This window comes from Neolamprologus brichardi, chromosome 5, assembly GCF_056152115.1.
Source record: "Neolamprologus brichardi isolate AB-2024 chromosome 5, ASM5615211v1, whole genome shotgun sequence".
NCBI classification, from domain to species: domain Eukaryota; kingdom Metazoa; phylum Chordata; class Actinopteri; order Cichliformes; family Cichlidae; genus Neolamprologus; species Neolamprologus brichardi.
In genome coordinates this window covers 25,215,619-25,230,657 of record NC_142108.1, presented here as the reverse complement: position 1 = coordinate 25,230,657, position 15,039 = coordinate 25,215,619, and the positions used below count along the sequence as shown (strand labels likewise).

Here is a 15,039-nt window from a genome sequence, read left to right as displayed (position 1 = left end):
AGCAATGGTTTCTCAATGGGAGGTAAAAAAAGACACATATACAGGAAGGTGGGGAGCAAGAAAGCAAGACCGAAAGAAAGCAGCAGCATCATAATCAAAGCAAAGTGAGGTGATGCATGTGGGAGACAAGAGGAGAGGGAAGAAAAGGAGAATACAGAGCAGTGTCTGTGAGTTAGGGAAAGGAGAGTGCCACGGGGAGCCCCCCGCTTCATTAGCTCAGTGAGACCCAGAGCTTAGTGTTTACCACGAGCAGCCAAAGGGCCGAGTGGCAGCATGGTCAGCCAAACTCCTCACGGTACTGCTGGCATCTCCAGTCAGCGGAGGGGAACATCCTGGCTATGTCACTGACACGGTTACAGCTCGCCAACATGAGCGGGGAGATCACTGGGAATGCAGCAAATTCCTGCAATTACTGAATAATAAATATTTCTTTTAGCCTCTGGGCTTTTGAAGAAACAAAACTTTTCCAGAAGTTAAAGAGTTGACTTTATTTGTAGGATGGCCCTTCGAGCTGCAGATCATGAAGTAATGGTGAATCAAATGCATTGTTTGGTAGTGCAAACGGGGTCATTCGTAGACTTATTAGCCCAAAGATAATCATCATCTGAATTTCAGCACTTTTAACCACAAGGTCACTGTATGAATAAAACTGGATCTCTAACCTAAAACTGCTGGTTTCAATACACTCTGCTTGTTTTTTCCCCACTATACCCTTAGAAAGCTTATTTACGCTTTTTTTGATGGATGCAAATTTGTACAAAGAAAAGTTTCTACATAAAATGGCGTAAAACTGGGTAAAAAGATGTATTTTAGCAACTCTGGAATGACGCACTGCATCTCGGTTTTTCTACTATATTTTTGGTGCTCTAAATACTACAAAATAAAATGTATTTTTCACCATTATATTCAAGAGAAAGGAAACATGTCTAGAGCCAATATCTACAAAATTGGGCAGGTCATACAAATGAATAAATAGCACTAGAGGCCTGATGAAAAATATGCAAATTTGAGTTTGTGGTGAACCAAGTCTTTAATAATGAATTGAAAATTAAATAATTGATAATTTATAAACAATGTCTCCCCAGAAAATGGAACTGAAATAATATAAAGTACAGTACTGATGGTAGCATCCATCCATTTTCTTAAAAACTGACTAATGAGGGTACACTCTGCACAGGTAACCAGTCAATCACAGTGCTAAGGCAGCAAAACAAATAATCACACACTCTTGCATGCCCATGACCCATTTAGAATCATCTATTGACCTAACAATCACTTTGATCACCTGAACGAAACCCGTGGAGACACAAAGAAAGTGTCCAACCTCCACACAGACAAACCCTGAGCAGAGGGGTTGTAACCTCCTTGCTGTGAAGAAGCAAGCGCTAACCACGACACTACTGTGCAACCGCTTAATGCTGCAATTTTTCATTATTCTCTAACTGTCTCCTTTAGCCACATGTGACCTATTCAGCAAAAGCAGCAGGCGTTCACCTCATAAGCTGTAATATTATCAACATCGCGCTGGTGTTAATGCTCTGAGCCAATCAAGGCTCAATCCTGCTATCTAAATATTGGAAATTAGAGGCTAGAGGCGAAGGACTGTCAAAACCGCTCTGTCATAACTCTCACTCCCGCTACTGGATTGGCATGAACACATTGCCTCTGACCTACAGTCCCTGCCATCAGCACCAGCACCACAGGCACAAATCTACACTCTAAACTGTCGCTTGGAGCCCACAGCTTACACTGGCAGTAACAGTGGCACTGCTGCCAACCTCCCCTAAGCCTGAGACAGTCCACTGCCTCTCATTTAGATTACAGAGGCAGTCCAGCAGCCAAAACACACCTTTGATCCAATTGCAGAGACATCAAAAGAGCGATGGTTTGAGAAATAGAGAATGCGGGATATGGCTAGAGCCAAAATGCCTGCCAAGCTGTTGTGTCCGAGGTCTGGACAGATGGTGCTGAATGTGAATTATGCCTTACCTCTTTTTTCCTCTTCTTAACTTTCGGCAGTTTTCCCTCCTTCATCTTTTTGGGCTTCTTCTTTTGTTGTTTGAGGGACTCGTCGTCAGAAAAGAAGCGGTCGAGAGGTGTGAGGGGAACTGTGTTGCGCTCACCTTCGTCATCCTCATCTGAACACGGGGGAAAGGAGAATTATTTGCATAGTACACTTAAACGACACCGATAATTCAGCTTTGTAATAAGACTAAACTGACAAATTCAGCCTGACTCGTACATTTTTCTGCCTCAGTGAGTGGTTATTCAATATCTTGATTTTGTTTGATCAAAGTGAGGATATGAATCTACTCTGAACACCTTTGAGTTTTGAAATTGGGCAGCAAAACAAGATATGAAGACGTGACCCCGGGTTCTGGGAAATCGAAATTTCTGACATTTCAGACAAAATGGTTAATCAAAAAGATTAAAAATGAGCAATAGATGTTACAAATATTCATTTGCTGCAGGCTCAGTCTACTGCGAAAGCTCACCACGATGAAAAGTCAGTTAGCCTCCTGTGAAAATAACAATGATGAATCAATGTCAGACCAACAGGAGCACTTGGCAAAATCAACCTCATAATCACACATCATTGAGTGTGCATCAACTTTACCCATCAAAACACAAATAAATGGAGTGCGTGCCCTGCCGCTAAATGGGAACTCCCTGGAGGACCACTGAGGTACACTGAGCATATCTTCTGCCTTTAATGCTTGCTGGGACTAAAGGGACCTGCTGCTGGTTGTCAGCTGTACCGCCTCAAAGCTGCTGTGTAAACGTGCTGACTGCTGAGCACAGCAGACTTCGCTGATGCCACAGTGGGTCACAGAGGAGTAAGTAAGGGAGAGAGACAGTCCCAAACAATACATCTCTGTAAAAAGTCACACAGAGAAAATATTGTACACACGTGACGCAACTCTAGTGGCCCAAAAAGGTTTATTTAATCTCATTTTCCCAACTGTCTCGCTGTCTCTTCCAGTCTGTCTATCTGCATGTCTCCCGTCTCTCTGTGTCTCACGCAGACAGACTGGAGGGCATGAAATATGCAGCACATGTATCAGAGTCAATCAGCCAACACTAGCCCTGCAGTCTACCACTCCCCTGGGTAGCTGGAGTGAGAGATTGGGGAGGAGGGATTCCTGTGTAGTAGACACACAAACCTCACCAGCCACTTATCCTCTATTTAGCAAAGCTAGCAGGAGGTATTCCACGCATACACATACAGTACACTGATTTCAAAGCCTTAATCAGAGGCAATGTCAAACTCATTGTGCTGCCCTGGCTTCCAGATGAACTGTGTCATCCCTTCCTCAACCCTAACTGGGGGTAACTTGTGTTTTTCTTGGCCAATATTATTATAGGAAAGGTGGTGACAGACATTTACTGCCTTGCTACTCATTCCTTCTTTCTTCTTGTCCCACAGACCTTGGTGTTTTTCTCCACTTTCTTTTTTTTCTAAATAAAGCCTTGAGTTTATGTATTCAGTAGCTCAAACGGGCAACTCTTTTATGTCTCAGATGCATGGTTAGCCACCTGCCAGGCAACTTATAACGGCAGCACGGCAAGCCTTACATCTCTCTCAGATGCACAGATGATGACATGGCTCAGGTGCAGATCGAGATGGCTTTGGATTACACAATGCGTACAGTTCATATCTCTGTGCCCTTGGCTCTGCTTATTGTAAAATAAATCAATCCAACTTGACAGTGGTGATGCGGTGTTACTGATGTGGGGTTTAAATGGTTCGGTGATAAGCACCTAATTCACTTTGAGCAGACTGAGCTGAGTTCTTTTTAGCCATGCTGGTGCTGAAGCTCAAGGTCTGACAATGTCAGCCTCTTGGTTGTTTAACCTCTATGGTTCAGACTAAAATTTCTCAATAACTAGAGAATGGACTGACATGAAATTTGGTACAGAAGTTCAAGGTACCCAGCGGATGAGCCCTACTTTGATGATATTTTCACCATGAGTTCAGTATATGCAGTTTTAAATGAACTATTTCAACAGGTTCAACCGGTTTCTTGTGAGATTTCATACACACAACCGTGGTGTCATAATAATGATCTGTTCTTCTGCACTATAATCTAGTCGATTTTTTTTTAATTTGCAGAAAAAATGGCAGTCATACATTATTTTACTGCTGTACCATTGTGCTCTGTGCGCTCATTACTGTAATTAATGATGGCACTAAACTATATATATATGTTCTAAATATAAAATCTGCCAAACATCAGCCTGTAAGCGCTGTAACTGGGGCCATGTTAGCTTGCTGACGTTTCTTTAACAGAACCACGTGCTGATAACAGATCCTCAGAGAGTCAAATAAAAATATTGAACACATGGGTTCTCAGTAGTCATTTTTTGTTACACAGGAATGTGTCACAGCAATGCAGCTCCCTGAAACAGCTCTGTGTTTATCACCTGAATTGCCTTCAAATCTGAACCCTGACTAAAGTAAATGGCCTGTGAAGTCCCCGTGGGGAAAGCCATCAGGGGAGAGATATTCTTTCTGCTTGGTGACTGGACCAGGCAGTGCCAGGTGTTGGAAGTAGGGGAGGTTGCTCAGTCATGTGACACACCGAGGTCTGGCAACAGATTGTGTTAGGAAGACGACCAAAGCTCCAGTTGGCAAACAAGCCTTCTGTAAAATGTGGCACAGACACAGTTCTGACCTTCCTGCAAGGGCTTGGCCACCAGACTGACCCATTAGAAGGGAGATTCATGAACGAGTCCCAAGTGAGGAAGATAGAGTTTACTGGAAAGCACATTAGTCATTTCTCTGTTGGCCCCTGTGTGGAAATACCCACTTAATGCTGCCCAGCATTGCTTCCCACAATGCAGGGAAGACGAGGCCAAAGGGTTTCCTATCTTCATCGATTAGGTACTTATGGCTCAGGCTTTAAATGCCTTCAGACAAAAGCATCCGTAGGCTATTATTAGAAAACGCTATCATCTAAGTGATGGAAGGATAAAGCCTAAATAGCATCATTAAATTGTAGTATATCTATTCTAAGGTCATAGCACATCCCATATAAACAGGTAGGAAACAGATAAGAAATGATGTACCACTCATTTGCAAAAATATATTTAAAAGCATGTTTTTTTTATGCTTAGGCTACATACACACACATTAAGAAAAAAAACTGTGTCAACTTTCACAGTGAGGGATCCAAAAATAGCCCCTTTTCCAACTGGGGATAACATTTGTAGGCACACAAAAGCCCATGATAATCTTTCAATTTTATGGAAGAACAAAGCAATTAAAACAGAAAACACAATGGAACAATCTGTGACAGTGTAAGTGCCCAGAGTGAAACAAAGGGACTTAGGACACTACGTGGCACAACAAATAAAGACTGTGATAGGATAGCATTTTGGGGTCTGAAGTCCCCACGCAATGTGCTCCCACACTGTTGTGTTTTAATTGCACTGAAGTGTCTTCATGGTAGAAAACTCTGACCTGGATTTCTGACCTTGTCTATCACTTTGAAGCCTGCTGATGAGGTCATAAACTGTCTGGAAAGTGCTTCGTGTATCAGCAGCATAACAATTGATCCGCAGCATTTTGTTTTGATGAGTGAGTGATATGACAAATTAAAAGAAAGTTATTCCTATAAAACAGTCATATTTTGTGAACAATTTCATGATGACAAAACCAATATGGACCACTGTGTCGGAGTTTCACTAGATTTACCCTCGAGTAGGAACATTGTGCGTCATCATAGAGGATCACACTGGTATTTATTATATTACAAGAAATTTTTTTTGGAAGCCTGAAACACATGACTACAAAAATCCCATCAAAGTATATTTAAGCAAATTAAACACATTCTTCATTTTTTTTAGACTTAATTAATACTGACGTATATTCACTCACCTGCCATATTCAGCTGCAGCCTTCCTTTCTTATACATGTTTAACAAACTAATGCGTTACTGAGGACACACATCAGTGCCTGTATTCTCCCTCTAAATATGGATGGCAGTCACAGATGTTGCTCTAACTCCCCCTCTGAATCTCCGTTCTCTTTGTCTGCCTCTTTTTTCACTTGCTTACTGCTAAGATGCACATAAATGCACAGAAAAACTAGCAAGTACAAATCACCCTTGTCAAAAAAATACGTATATAAACAAAAGAAATGTGTGTTTAATGCAAAAGATTTTCTCAAATAATGCAGATATCACAATACTCAGACCTTGTGTTAAACGCAGAGGATATTTTTGAATATTGCGGCGTATATTACCTTTTTCTGTCTAAGAAATGGTAACCAGTGGTACCCTTGAATTTCGTAATTGTATGCATTCTACCTCATTTTTTGCGACAGCACTTCAAAGCCTCAGATGTTCAAGAGCTTTATAACACACATGCGAAATGAGCAAGGATTGCAATTTGGCAACTCGGTACTGTGACAACTGCTCACAATTAAACCACCGAAGTAGTGTCCCAGTAAATGGCTTTTCGTCACTCTGTAACGAGCAATACCTAATACCAATGCAACAGACACACCAGCAAGATGTTTAATAAATAAAACTTCTTGTGCCTTCTTTTACATGTATTCTATATTCCGCATCACTGCATTATTTGAGCAACACTTAAGACGAGGAGGGCCTGCTGCTAGAGAAAACATTGCATTGGATTTTAGAAGCTTCGTTTCATGCTGAATCTACACCGATCGGTCAATAAAAAGCAGTCACACGCTCACATATTTCATTTGATCATGGCCAGCATTCATCAAGGCATCATTTCAATAAGCTTATGCAATGTCACAACACCTATTTCCACCTAGAGCTGTGTTACTTTCATGCCTTGTATTGGCGATGGGCTTGACAGTCTGCTAAAATCTTCTCTAGCAAATCCCAAAGACTCTTAGAGGGGTTAAAGTCTGTACTCTGCGGTGGCCAGTCCCTGTTGGAAAATGATGTCTCGTGCTCATTGAATCGCTCTTTCACAGTTTTAACCCAATGAATCCTGGTACTGTCATCCAGGGAAATGTCTTTGTTAACAGGGAAGAACAAAAACCACTGATGGAAAAACCTGGTCATTCAGTATATTGAGGGAGTCAGCTGACCTCATTTTTTGGGGTTGATTTGACTTCAGTGAAACTAGCTCTCTGATCCAAAGCAGGTCTCTTACTTTCCGACCTTTCTGACTTTTGTTTTTGGCTTTGGAGTGTATTTTACAACCACAAACATTTCCCACATGGTAATGTGAAAGTGAAGCAGAGGGCAAAGCAGGACCTTTTAAATCATGCCCTTGACATCAACCATCTGATGTTCGGAGCAAGCTATAAGAACTTTAAAATAAAAGGAACTTCATTGGCTGCACGGGACAATCTTATGTCTGGATATTCAGCTCAGCAGGCTGCAACAAGAGGGCACTTCATCACCTGAGCTGCTGCATCACTAGAACAAGAAACCAATCATTAGCAGTTCAGAACTGGGTTTGTGTTACGCAGATGAAGATTCTGATGATGCCTGCTCTTCGGTGTACATTATGGACCACACAGTTAGCAATTTGAGTAAATGTCACAAGTAACCACAGCCATGCCTGCCAAAAAAACTAAGACTGGGATTCCCCTGTGCCCTAGGATTGACACCTGCCAGAAAGTCTAACAAACTTACCAGCCAAAAGAAAACAAAATGGCCAAAATTTGGCAAGTATCTTATTGTGCATGGTCATTAATTAGGGAATCTTAAAACCCCATGTGACTTGATTTGATCTTGACCATTTTTTTTAAAGGAGGAAACTGTAGAAGCACTGAAAGCTGGTTCACTGCCAGAGTCGATGACATGTTCATTTTTCAGCCTGGAGAATTTTATTGCATAGGTTCTCCTGTATGAACTTGCTATGTGAAATGAATTAGCAGCACGCAGAGAATGTGGGTTAGAGTTAATTTCAGTTCGCGCACGACCCAGAGCTGAAGGGCTGCCGGTGACCTAACCGGTGTCATCAGCGTCCAAGGCAAAGGAGCACACTTGATAAGCTCTGTTTACTGTAGCCCACACGTGGCTTTCACACCTCTGCGGCCATGCAGTGGGAGAAAAAAGAATTAAAGTTGAAACAGCTTCCTAATCACTAGCGCTAACGGCAGCGCATCATCCACAAAATGAACACGCACATTGTCACCGGAGCCCCCCTTCTTTTTTTCCACAAAAGAGCACATCCACGAGCTAAAAAGGGACAGAAAATCGCCAATGCACACACTGACACGGAAACGAGCAAAGTACGGGGTTTTTTTTAACAGCTCTCTGAACAAAACTTGTGTTTGGACTCAAAGCCATTCACTTGTACACGCATGCATTCTGTGAAAGAAAAGGCAGCCCACAGAAACCATGCAGCAGCGTTTCCATCGTGCCCCCAAATCAGGATGAATGTGAGGACAGCTGTGGGGGGGAGAGATTTTAAAAAAACTACAACCCTTTGCCACCTTTAAGACTGTAGGTCGTACAAAAAAAATAATAGCATGACTCTGCTTATTGCACCCCACCCCTCCTCTCCGGTCTCAGGAACGCAGGACAAGCCCTTTTCCCCGCATTCAAGGCGTAGCGGCGCAAAATTATCTGAAGGACACCCCGCCTCTCCCCTTTCCCTCACCTGGTATATCGTCTTCAAAATCCATGTCGTCTTGTCCCTCGTCTTCATTGCTCAGCGACCCCGGCATCTTTATCTCATAGCCCCCAAACCCCTTTTAGGCTGGGAATACTGAAAGTTAACCCTCCAGACGCCGCAGCACAGTCTCTTTCTTCACCCAAAAAGAATAGTATTCGTCGCTGTGAAAAATGTAAGATTTTTTTTTTTATTTCTGTGCAACGAACATGGGGCTTTCTCTCCACGAGTAAAATAAAAAAAAATATTTTTTTAAAAAAATATATATTTTCCAATGATCTCTATCCAGGTCTTCCAGTCTGAAAAATAAGAAAGACAAAAATGGAACACACATGCCCAGATTGTGACGTCTGGTCTGTTGCCATGACGATGCATCCCATAATTTCACCCACAACTAGTTAGTCATACTCTCCTAGTTACCACTTCAACTAGTAGCGTGCAAAAAAATGCACATCGAGCGCCGTGTGCTGCTAATAGACGGATGCACTCCCCGCGCCTGTCCATTTCCTTTTGGAAGTCCGGAGAATTGAGACAGAAACTTCTCCCACTTTCTCGCACAGCTGCTGCTCTATTCACTCACAAGCTCCACTCCAAAGTGTGTCTGCAGGTGGAAACACAGCATTGCTTTCTATTTTGAAGCAAAACCGTTTGTGTAAACGGACGTTTTGGTTGATTTGGACGTCAATTAAGGCATAAAACCCCCAAATAACAATCACCCGACTCGATTTCATCCTGCAAGCGACCACACTGTCCTGACAAAGCACACACAAGTGCAGGCTGATGACTGCAAGCTGTGAGGAGTCCTGACTGCCAGTGGTCTAACTGTTGTCAAGGTTACCACAGCTGTATCACAGGATGCCCCACAGAGAGCTGAGCAGAGGAAGTATCAGCTTCAGCGTCACTTTATCTTTTATCAAAATATACAAGTGAAAGGCTGAGAGTTCCAGCTCATCCCACATGCTGCAGGATTTTAGGGGGGTGGGGGCAAATCACACCATGCAAATAAACCTTTTTGTAACCAGGTGACAAAAAAGCACCATCCCACATTAGAATAAAGAACCAGAAAATATTCCTTAATCTAAAAACAACAGGTTTATATGCAATTTACACATGCAAAATTGTCATCATGCATCTAAATAGCAAGGATTATTTTTGAAAAACGCTAAATGAAATCAGTGTATAGAGTCACATGTTCATATCTCTGTTTTTATCGTCTGTGTGGGATCCAGATAACATACTCAAACCAAATGTTTCCAAATAAAACACAAGGCCATCACGGGTTTTCTCTCGAAGTATTTTATTAAGAGTGGCGCAAGGTTTAATCTTCGTCCTCTTCCTCCTCATCCTGGTTGATCTGGAAGTAGCGCAGCTCGTAGCTCTCCTTGGTGTTAGCTACCACCCGCAGCCAGTCCCTGAGGTTGTTCTTTTTCAGATACTTCTTGGTAAGATACTTCAAGTACCTGGAAATGGAAGCAGAGAGCAGAAGAGTGTGAGTCGATGTGCCCTTAAATTTCACAATTTACGTACCCTAAAGCAGCAAAATCCTGCTGTTTTTCTACATTTATATTAAGGTGTAGAAATCGTTAAACATGGCATACAACAGTTAAAACTCTCAGTAGCCCAGATGCACAAAAACAGCTCTGTGTGTTTTTTGTGCATCTGTTGGTCACTGTTTGCCATAACAGTGACCAGCAGAAAAGTGGGATCACAAAATTTATTTGCTTTAGCATCAGCTCTAACCTAGGAGATCTCCACTGGTTATACCAAATGCTTTATTTAAGACAGAGTGCCACAGTCCCCCTCTGGTGGTGGTGTTTAAAATTTACAAAACAATTACAGTATGAAGTGGACATGAAGGTGGTTAGGGAAAGTTCCAGAAATACACACAGGTCCACGTAACCCAACATTTAAAAGATGTGGATTAGGTGGACATGTGTATGTTTTGCAACTTTGGTACAGCCGATTTTAAAAATGAGTTCAAGTACTTTAATGGTCAGCTGTATAATACATATGCCATTATTATATCTAGGTTATTATATAGTTAATACTGTTTATTGTCCAAATAGAACATTAGCATCATTATTAAGTGGTGGCTACAGCCTAATAAATATATATAACGAGATAAGATAACCATTTTGGCTGTGCCACTCTAATCAGTTACATTAAGTACTACACTTCACAGTAACATCTGTGTTTCGAAGGTGCTTGAGGCAACTGTTGTTGTAATTTGGCGCTATATAAATAAATCTGAATCGAAATTGAAATAGATCTCACTTTTAGATATTAGTTTTGGTTTTTTTTAAATATTCACAAAACTTCAGACAAATCCACAATTAATACAATAATTCTGAAACTCTCATTATATGATTAGACTGCTTCATGTGTTCACAGAAGAACCTTTAAGCAGCAGGGATGTTTCTTCAGAACTGACTGCCAGAGGACGAGACTTCCACACTAGGCACATGTCACCAGAACCGATACTCATTGGAACCTTTCGATGCCAACATTCTAAATACACAATGGTATTTGTATTTTCTTAGTACCGTAGACACAGTATGGAGACAGTATGGTCAAATAATAAATACTATACTTTGCCTCCCGCACCTGACACACGACACCCTACTGAGTACTGACCTTACAAAATTTATGCTACAACCTACCTTTTTTTTTTGTTAAATCAACCAACAGGAATGCAGCATGAAATTAGGCACTGATCAATGACAATTTCACACACAAAAGAAAAATGTGGCAGTAAAACTTGTGAAAAAGGTAATGAATTCAAGCATAGAAGACAATACTATGCAGTTGGGGCAGCACGAGTACACATTAAAGATGACACAACATAGGAAGAGACCATAGTTGTGTGTCATAGCCTACGATTCAGTCATTTTTTATTGTTATGTCTACACTCATCAAACTTGATGTTATGCCCACACTAGGGTGCAGCAGGACCTTGTTGCACAATGTGGCAAGCAATGATGAACTTATCTGATCCCTAAAAATCTTTTGGTTTTTTTAAGCATTTTTATGAGATTTCTTGGCTTCTCACATAAGGTAGATACTCTCTAGTGGTGTATCTGTCCAGAGTATTTATTGCCACACTTGTGTGAAACTAGCTCATGTAATACTGGATAAATGTACTTGTGCTGGAACTGGAAAAAAACATCAGATCACAAGCTCTCAAATAAGTGGGAAACCACAAAGACAGCATGATCAGTCAGAAGACACATTCAGGCTGAGTATCAATAAAATTTTGCAACCACTGTGAAAGTGGCCAAACAGAGCCATATTTGTTTGGAGTCGTCTCATGTTTGTTCATTAAGTCTATTACAATATTACTGTGGCTGAAATGTCAAATGTGTTTCATTTCCCTCAATATTACATTCAACAGGATTCTGCATACTTCTCTATTCCACACAAACAACAGAGATTTTCTTTAAACTTAACATTTGTGTTTTTATGCCTTGTAGCAAGCACTGTGTACAGTATTTACTGAGGATTGCTGGTATGATGGCAAATGACAATGACCAGTTAAATAATACAATATGGCATAGTTGCACTGTTTTTCTTTTATTTACCTCTTTGAGAAGGGAACTTCAGAGTTCACAGCAATTTTACTCTTGCTCCTCTCAATGGACACCACACCACCACCAAGATTTCCAGCTTTGCCGTTCACCTTGATACGCTCCTGCAGGAACTGCTCCTGCATGTGCAGAGGACACAGCAAGTCACACACAGCAAGCACCAGAAATGAAGGCCTCTTTATGAACTACAAATAAGAGTTTCTTATGAACATATTATTGACATCTCTTTTTTCCCCTCTCTCTTTTCTTTTAATATCAACTGACTGGAACCTTAATACAGGGCTTTGATTGATGCCCCTTATTTGACAGTAGTGTCTGACACAGAGCATTTGTGTCTGACAGCTGCTGCACTGATTACCAGACAGGATGTCATTTCTGTCAGAGGTGATCTACTCACGAAGTTGGCAGCATCCATGATGCCATCCTCAACAGGGTGGGTGCAGTCCAGGGTGAACTTCAGGATCTGCTTCTTCTTCTTCCCACCCGGCTTCTTAACCACCTGCCTCTTCTAACACAAATGGAGAAAGTTGCTTAAACTCGGAAACCCCCCAAAGCGAAGCGTAAGGAAGCAACAATAGTGTTCAGATATCTTTATTAGCGGTTAGTCACAGCGTGTTCAATATGTTCTAGACATTTTATACTAGCATTTCAAGTAAATATCGTAAAAGAATGTTGCAAAAACCACGAACAACTGTTTACGTGCACCCTGTTAACCCTCACGTCGATCGCTGCTAGCTTGCGCTAACAGTTAGCAAAACGTGGTTTGAGACGAAACGTTAAAAAAGGCAAACAAAATCGCGCGTGAACACTCGTTTCTTTTATATTACTGTGCACACGTATATACACGTCTATAAATGGAAAGACAAGCTAAAATAAGTGGCCTGTGTGCACTTTTATTTGGTCGGGCTACTACTCACAATCGGAGCCATGGCTGAAGAATTCAGCGAAAAGGGAAGGAGGACAGGCTGCACGGGAAATATAAGAGCCGGCCGCAAAATCGATCGCATCGACTTTTCTAGACTCGATTATATCGCACTACATAGAAAAAAGAAGGTACGAGAAATTGTTAATGCCACTTAAAGTTGCACCAAATGTTAACTTTGTTCAGACGCCAATCAGTAGTTTGTCAGCTGGAGTGGAACTAGACATAAAGAGAGATTATTGCACTTACAACTATAAAATTCCCGGATCAGCAGAAACGTGGCTAAAATGTTTAAAGTAAAGTATAACTTGTAGATTTAATGGGCGTTTCAAAACCTTGATGTTGGGCCAAGTAAAAAAAATAATAATACTGTATTTCTTTTTTTTTAAATAACTGCCCAGAAAAGTGCATTTGAAGATGGCTTGCGACGTTACCCTCCTAGCACTTAGCTACACAGCTTCCGATGTATGTAGTTTTTGTATTATGTAGTAGGTCTTAAAAGGGAAACACAATTTTTTTTTTTTTTTTTTTTAGAAAAGTTGAATAACATCAAACACATATGTAATAACCTAACTAGCATTATGAATTATAAAAGAAAATAATAAAAGATATTCTACCATTATTATTATTACATTATAAATAGTAATAATATTGTAATAGTGTTATGCAGGTTATCAATATACCTTCAAAGGTGCTAGAAGACATTACAATTATTGTCATTACATATTACAATTTTTATGTGTTTTTGTCATTATACTCTGTCATATGGTTCATAAAATTTATATAAAAGACAGACTGACATGCGTGTGTGTGTGTGTGTGTGTACATACATTACATTTTGAACCAATAAAATAAGTTATTTATAGGATATATTTCACTACAAAAAAATAAATAAATAACAATAATAATATTTTGGCAACAAAAAAGTTTAAAAGACTGTATTCAAGGTACAGTGCAATAAACTAACAGTATTACTAAAAAAACAACAACAAAAAACTCTCAATAGAACTGAGAATTTGTATTTAAGTTTGAAGGCAACCACAAACTTCAAGATTCATTTGATTTGGCTGCCAAATCAAAGAGCAGAGCCAAACTCAGTTAAGATAACAGTATTTGGATGATGACATGCTTCTAGGTGTCAAAATAGATACATTTGTCACACAGAATGTGGTCCACTTGAGGAAAAAAGTAATTTTGTTAGATGGCATTACAATATATTACAGTTTTTCCTGAATTTTACTGTCATTATGGAAGGATAATGAAATTATAGCTATACTCCCTCAGATGCTGTGTAAAATTAAAAGCACAGATAAACAGACTGATGTATATGTGTATACATATACATACACATACCTACACATGCAAACATATATATATATAACATATATAACAGTTTTGGAGGATGTAAAAAATAGGATTAGCCCCAATGTGCACTATTCTCATGTCTAAAGAGTTATTTTTAGACTATATACAGTGGGTAAAGTAAGTATTGAACATGCCACACATATTTCTAAAGGTGCTATTGGGATGAAATTCTTGCCAGATGTCAGTAACAATCCATCCAATCCACACATGCAAAAACAAAAATCAAAACATAGATGTCTATAAATTAAGTCATGTGTAATAATAATGAGAAATGACACAGGGAAAAGTAGTGAACATGCTTCCTGAAATGTATTTAATACCTACTACCTGTATGGAGAAAGTAGTTGCAAGCATTGCTCAGGTCTGTTTTTGGCCCATTCTTCCAATATCTATCTATCTATCTATCTATCTATCTATCTATCTATCTATATACATACATATAAACACGTGGCCTTGGAATAATGCACTTTACTTGAGTCTACAGATTATATGTGAATGAGTAGGTTGTATAAATATATGTACATATTCCAGATGAACATGTGGGATTGAGCAGGAGGA

The 15,039-nt window shown here is 40.2% G+C and overlaps 2 protein-coding genes across 5 annotated transcripts in view; both read right to left on the bottom strand.

Annotated features, from left to right (window-relative positions):
• The window catches only part of chd5 (chromodomain helicase DNA binding protein 5), a 36,957-nt gene extending 27,786 nt beyond the window's left edge, over positions 1-9,171 (bottom strand). For 2 of the 3 annotated variants that reach the window (XM_006782922.3, XM_006782923.2), the window contains exons 1-2: positions 8,599-9,171; positions 1,990-2,138 (exon numbers count right to left, since the gene is read on the bottom strand). In XM_006782922.3, coding sequence (XP_006782985.2) covers positions 1,990-2,138; positions 8,599-8,665 — 216 coding nt within the window. In that variant the 5' untranslated portion in view covers positions 8,666-9,171. The remainder of the gene's footprint in view (positions 1-1,989; positions 2,139-8,598) is intronic. The other variant, XM_006782924.3, reaches the window with a different exon arrangement.
• A 719-nt stretch (positions 9,172-9,890) lies between these two features.
• On the bottom strand, positions 9,891-13,217 carry rpl22 (ribosomal protein L22). 2 transcript variants are annotated; one of them, XM_006782926.2, is made up of 4 exons: positions 13,112-13,217; positions 12,592-12,702; positions 12,189-12,313; positions 9,891-10,070 (listed from the first exon to the last, which is right to left on the bottom strand). In XM_006782926.2, exons 1-4 carry the CDS (start codon positions 13,199-13,201, stop codon positions 9,929-9,931), a joined length of 468 nt encoding a protein of 155 aa, XP_006782989.1. In that variant the 5' UTR covers positions 13,202-13,217; the 3' UTR covers positions 9,891-9,928. The 2 variants fall into 2 exon arrangements, with proteins under 2 accessions (XP_006782989.1, XP_087697036.1); XM_087840910.1 differs by having other exon boundaries at positions 12,592-12,699; positions 13,112-13,216.
• Between the last annotated feature and the right edge of the window lie 1,822 nt (positions 13,218-15,039).

What these genes read in the sequence shown, in the direction of transcription:
- rpl22 (XM_006782926.2), bottom strand. Translation starts at nt 13,201, where the DNA reads ATGCGATCGATTTTGCGGCCGGCTCTTATATTTCCCGTGCAGCCTGTC. An exon ending in CTTCAGCCATGGCTCCGATT is followed by an intron (nt 12,703 to 13,111) that starts GTGAGTAGTAGC and finishes CATTTGTGTTAG; the next exon opens with AAGAGGCAGGTGGTTAAGAA. An exon ending in GAAGTTCCCTTCTCAAAGAG is followed by an intron (nt 10,071 to 12,188) that starts GTAAATAAAAGA and finishes TTCCATTTCCAG; the next exon opens with GTACTTGAAGTATCTTACCA.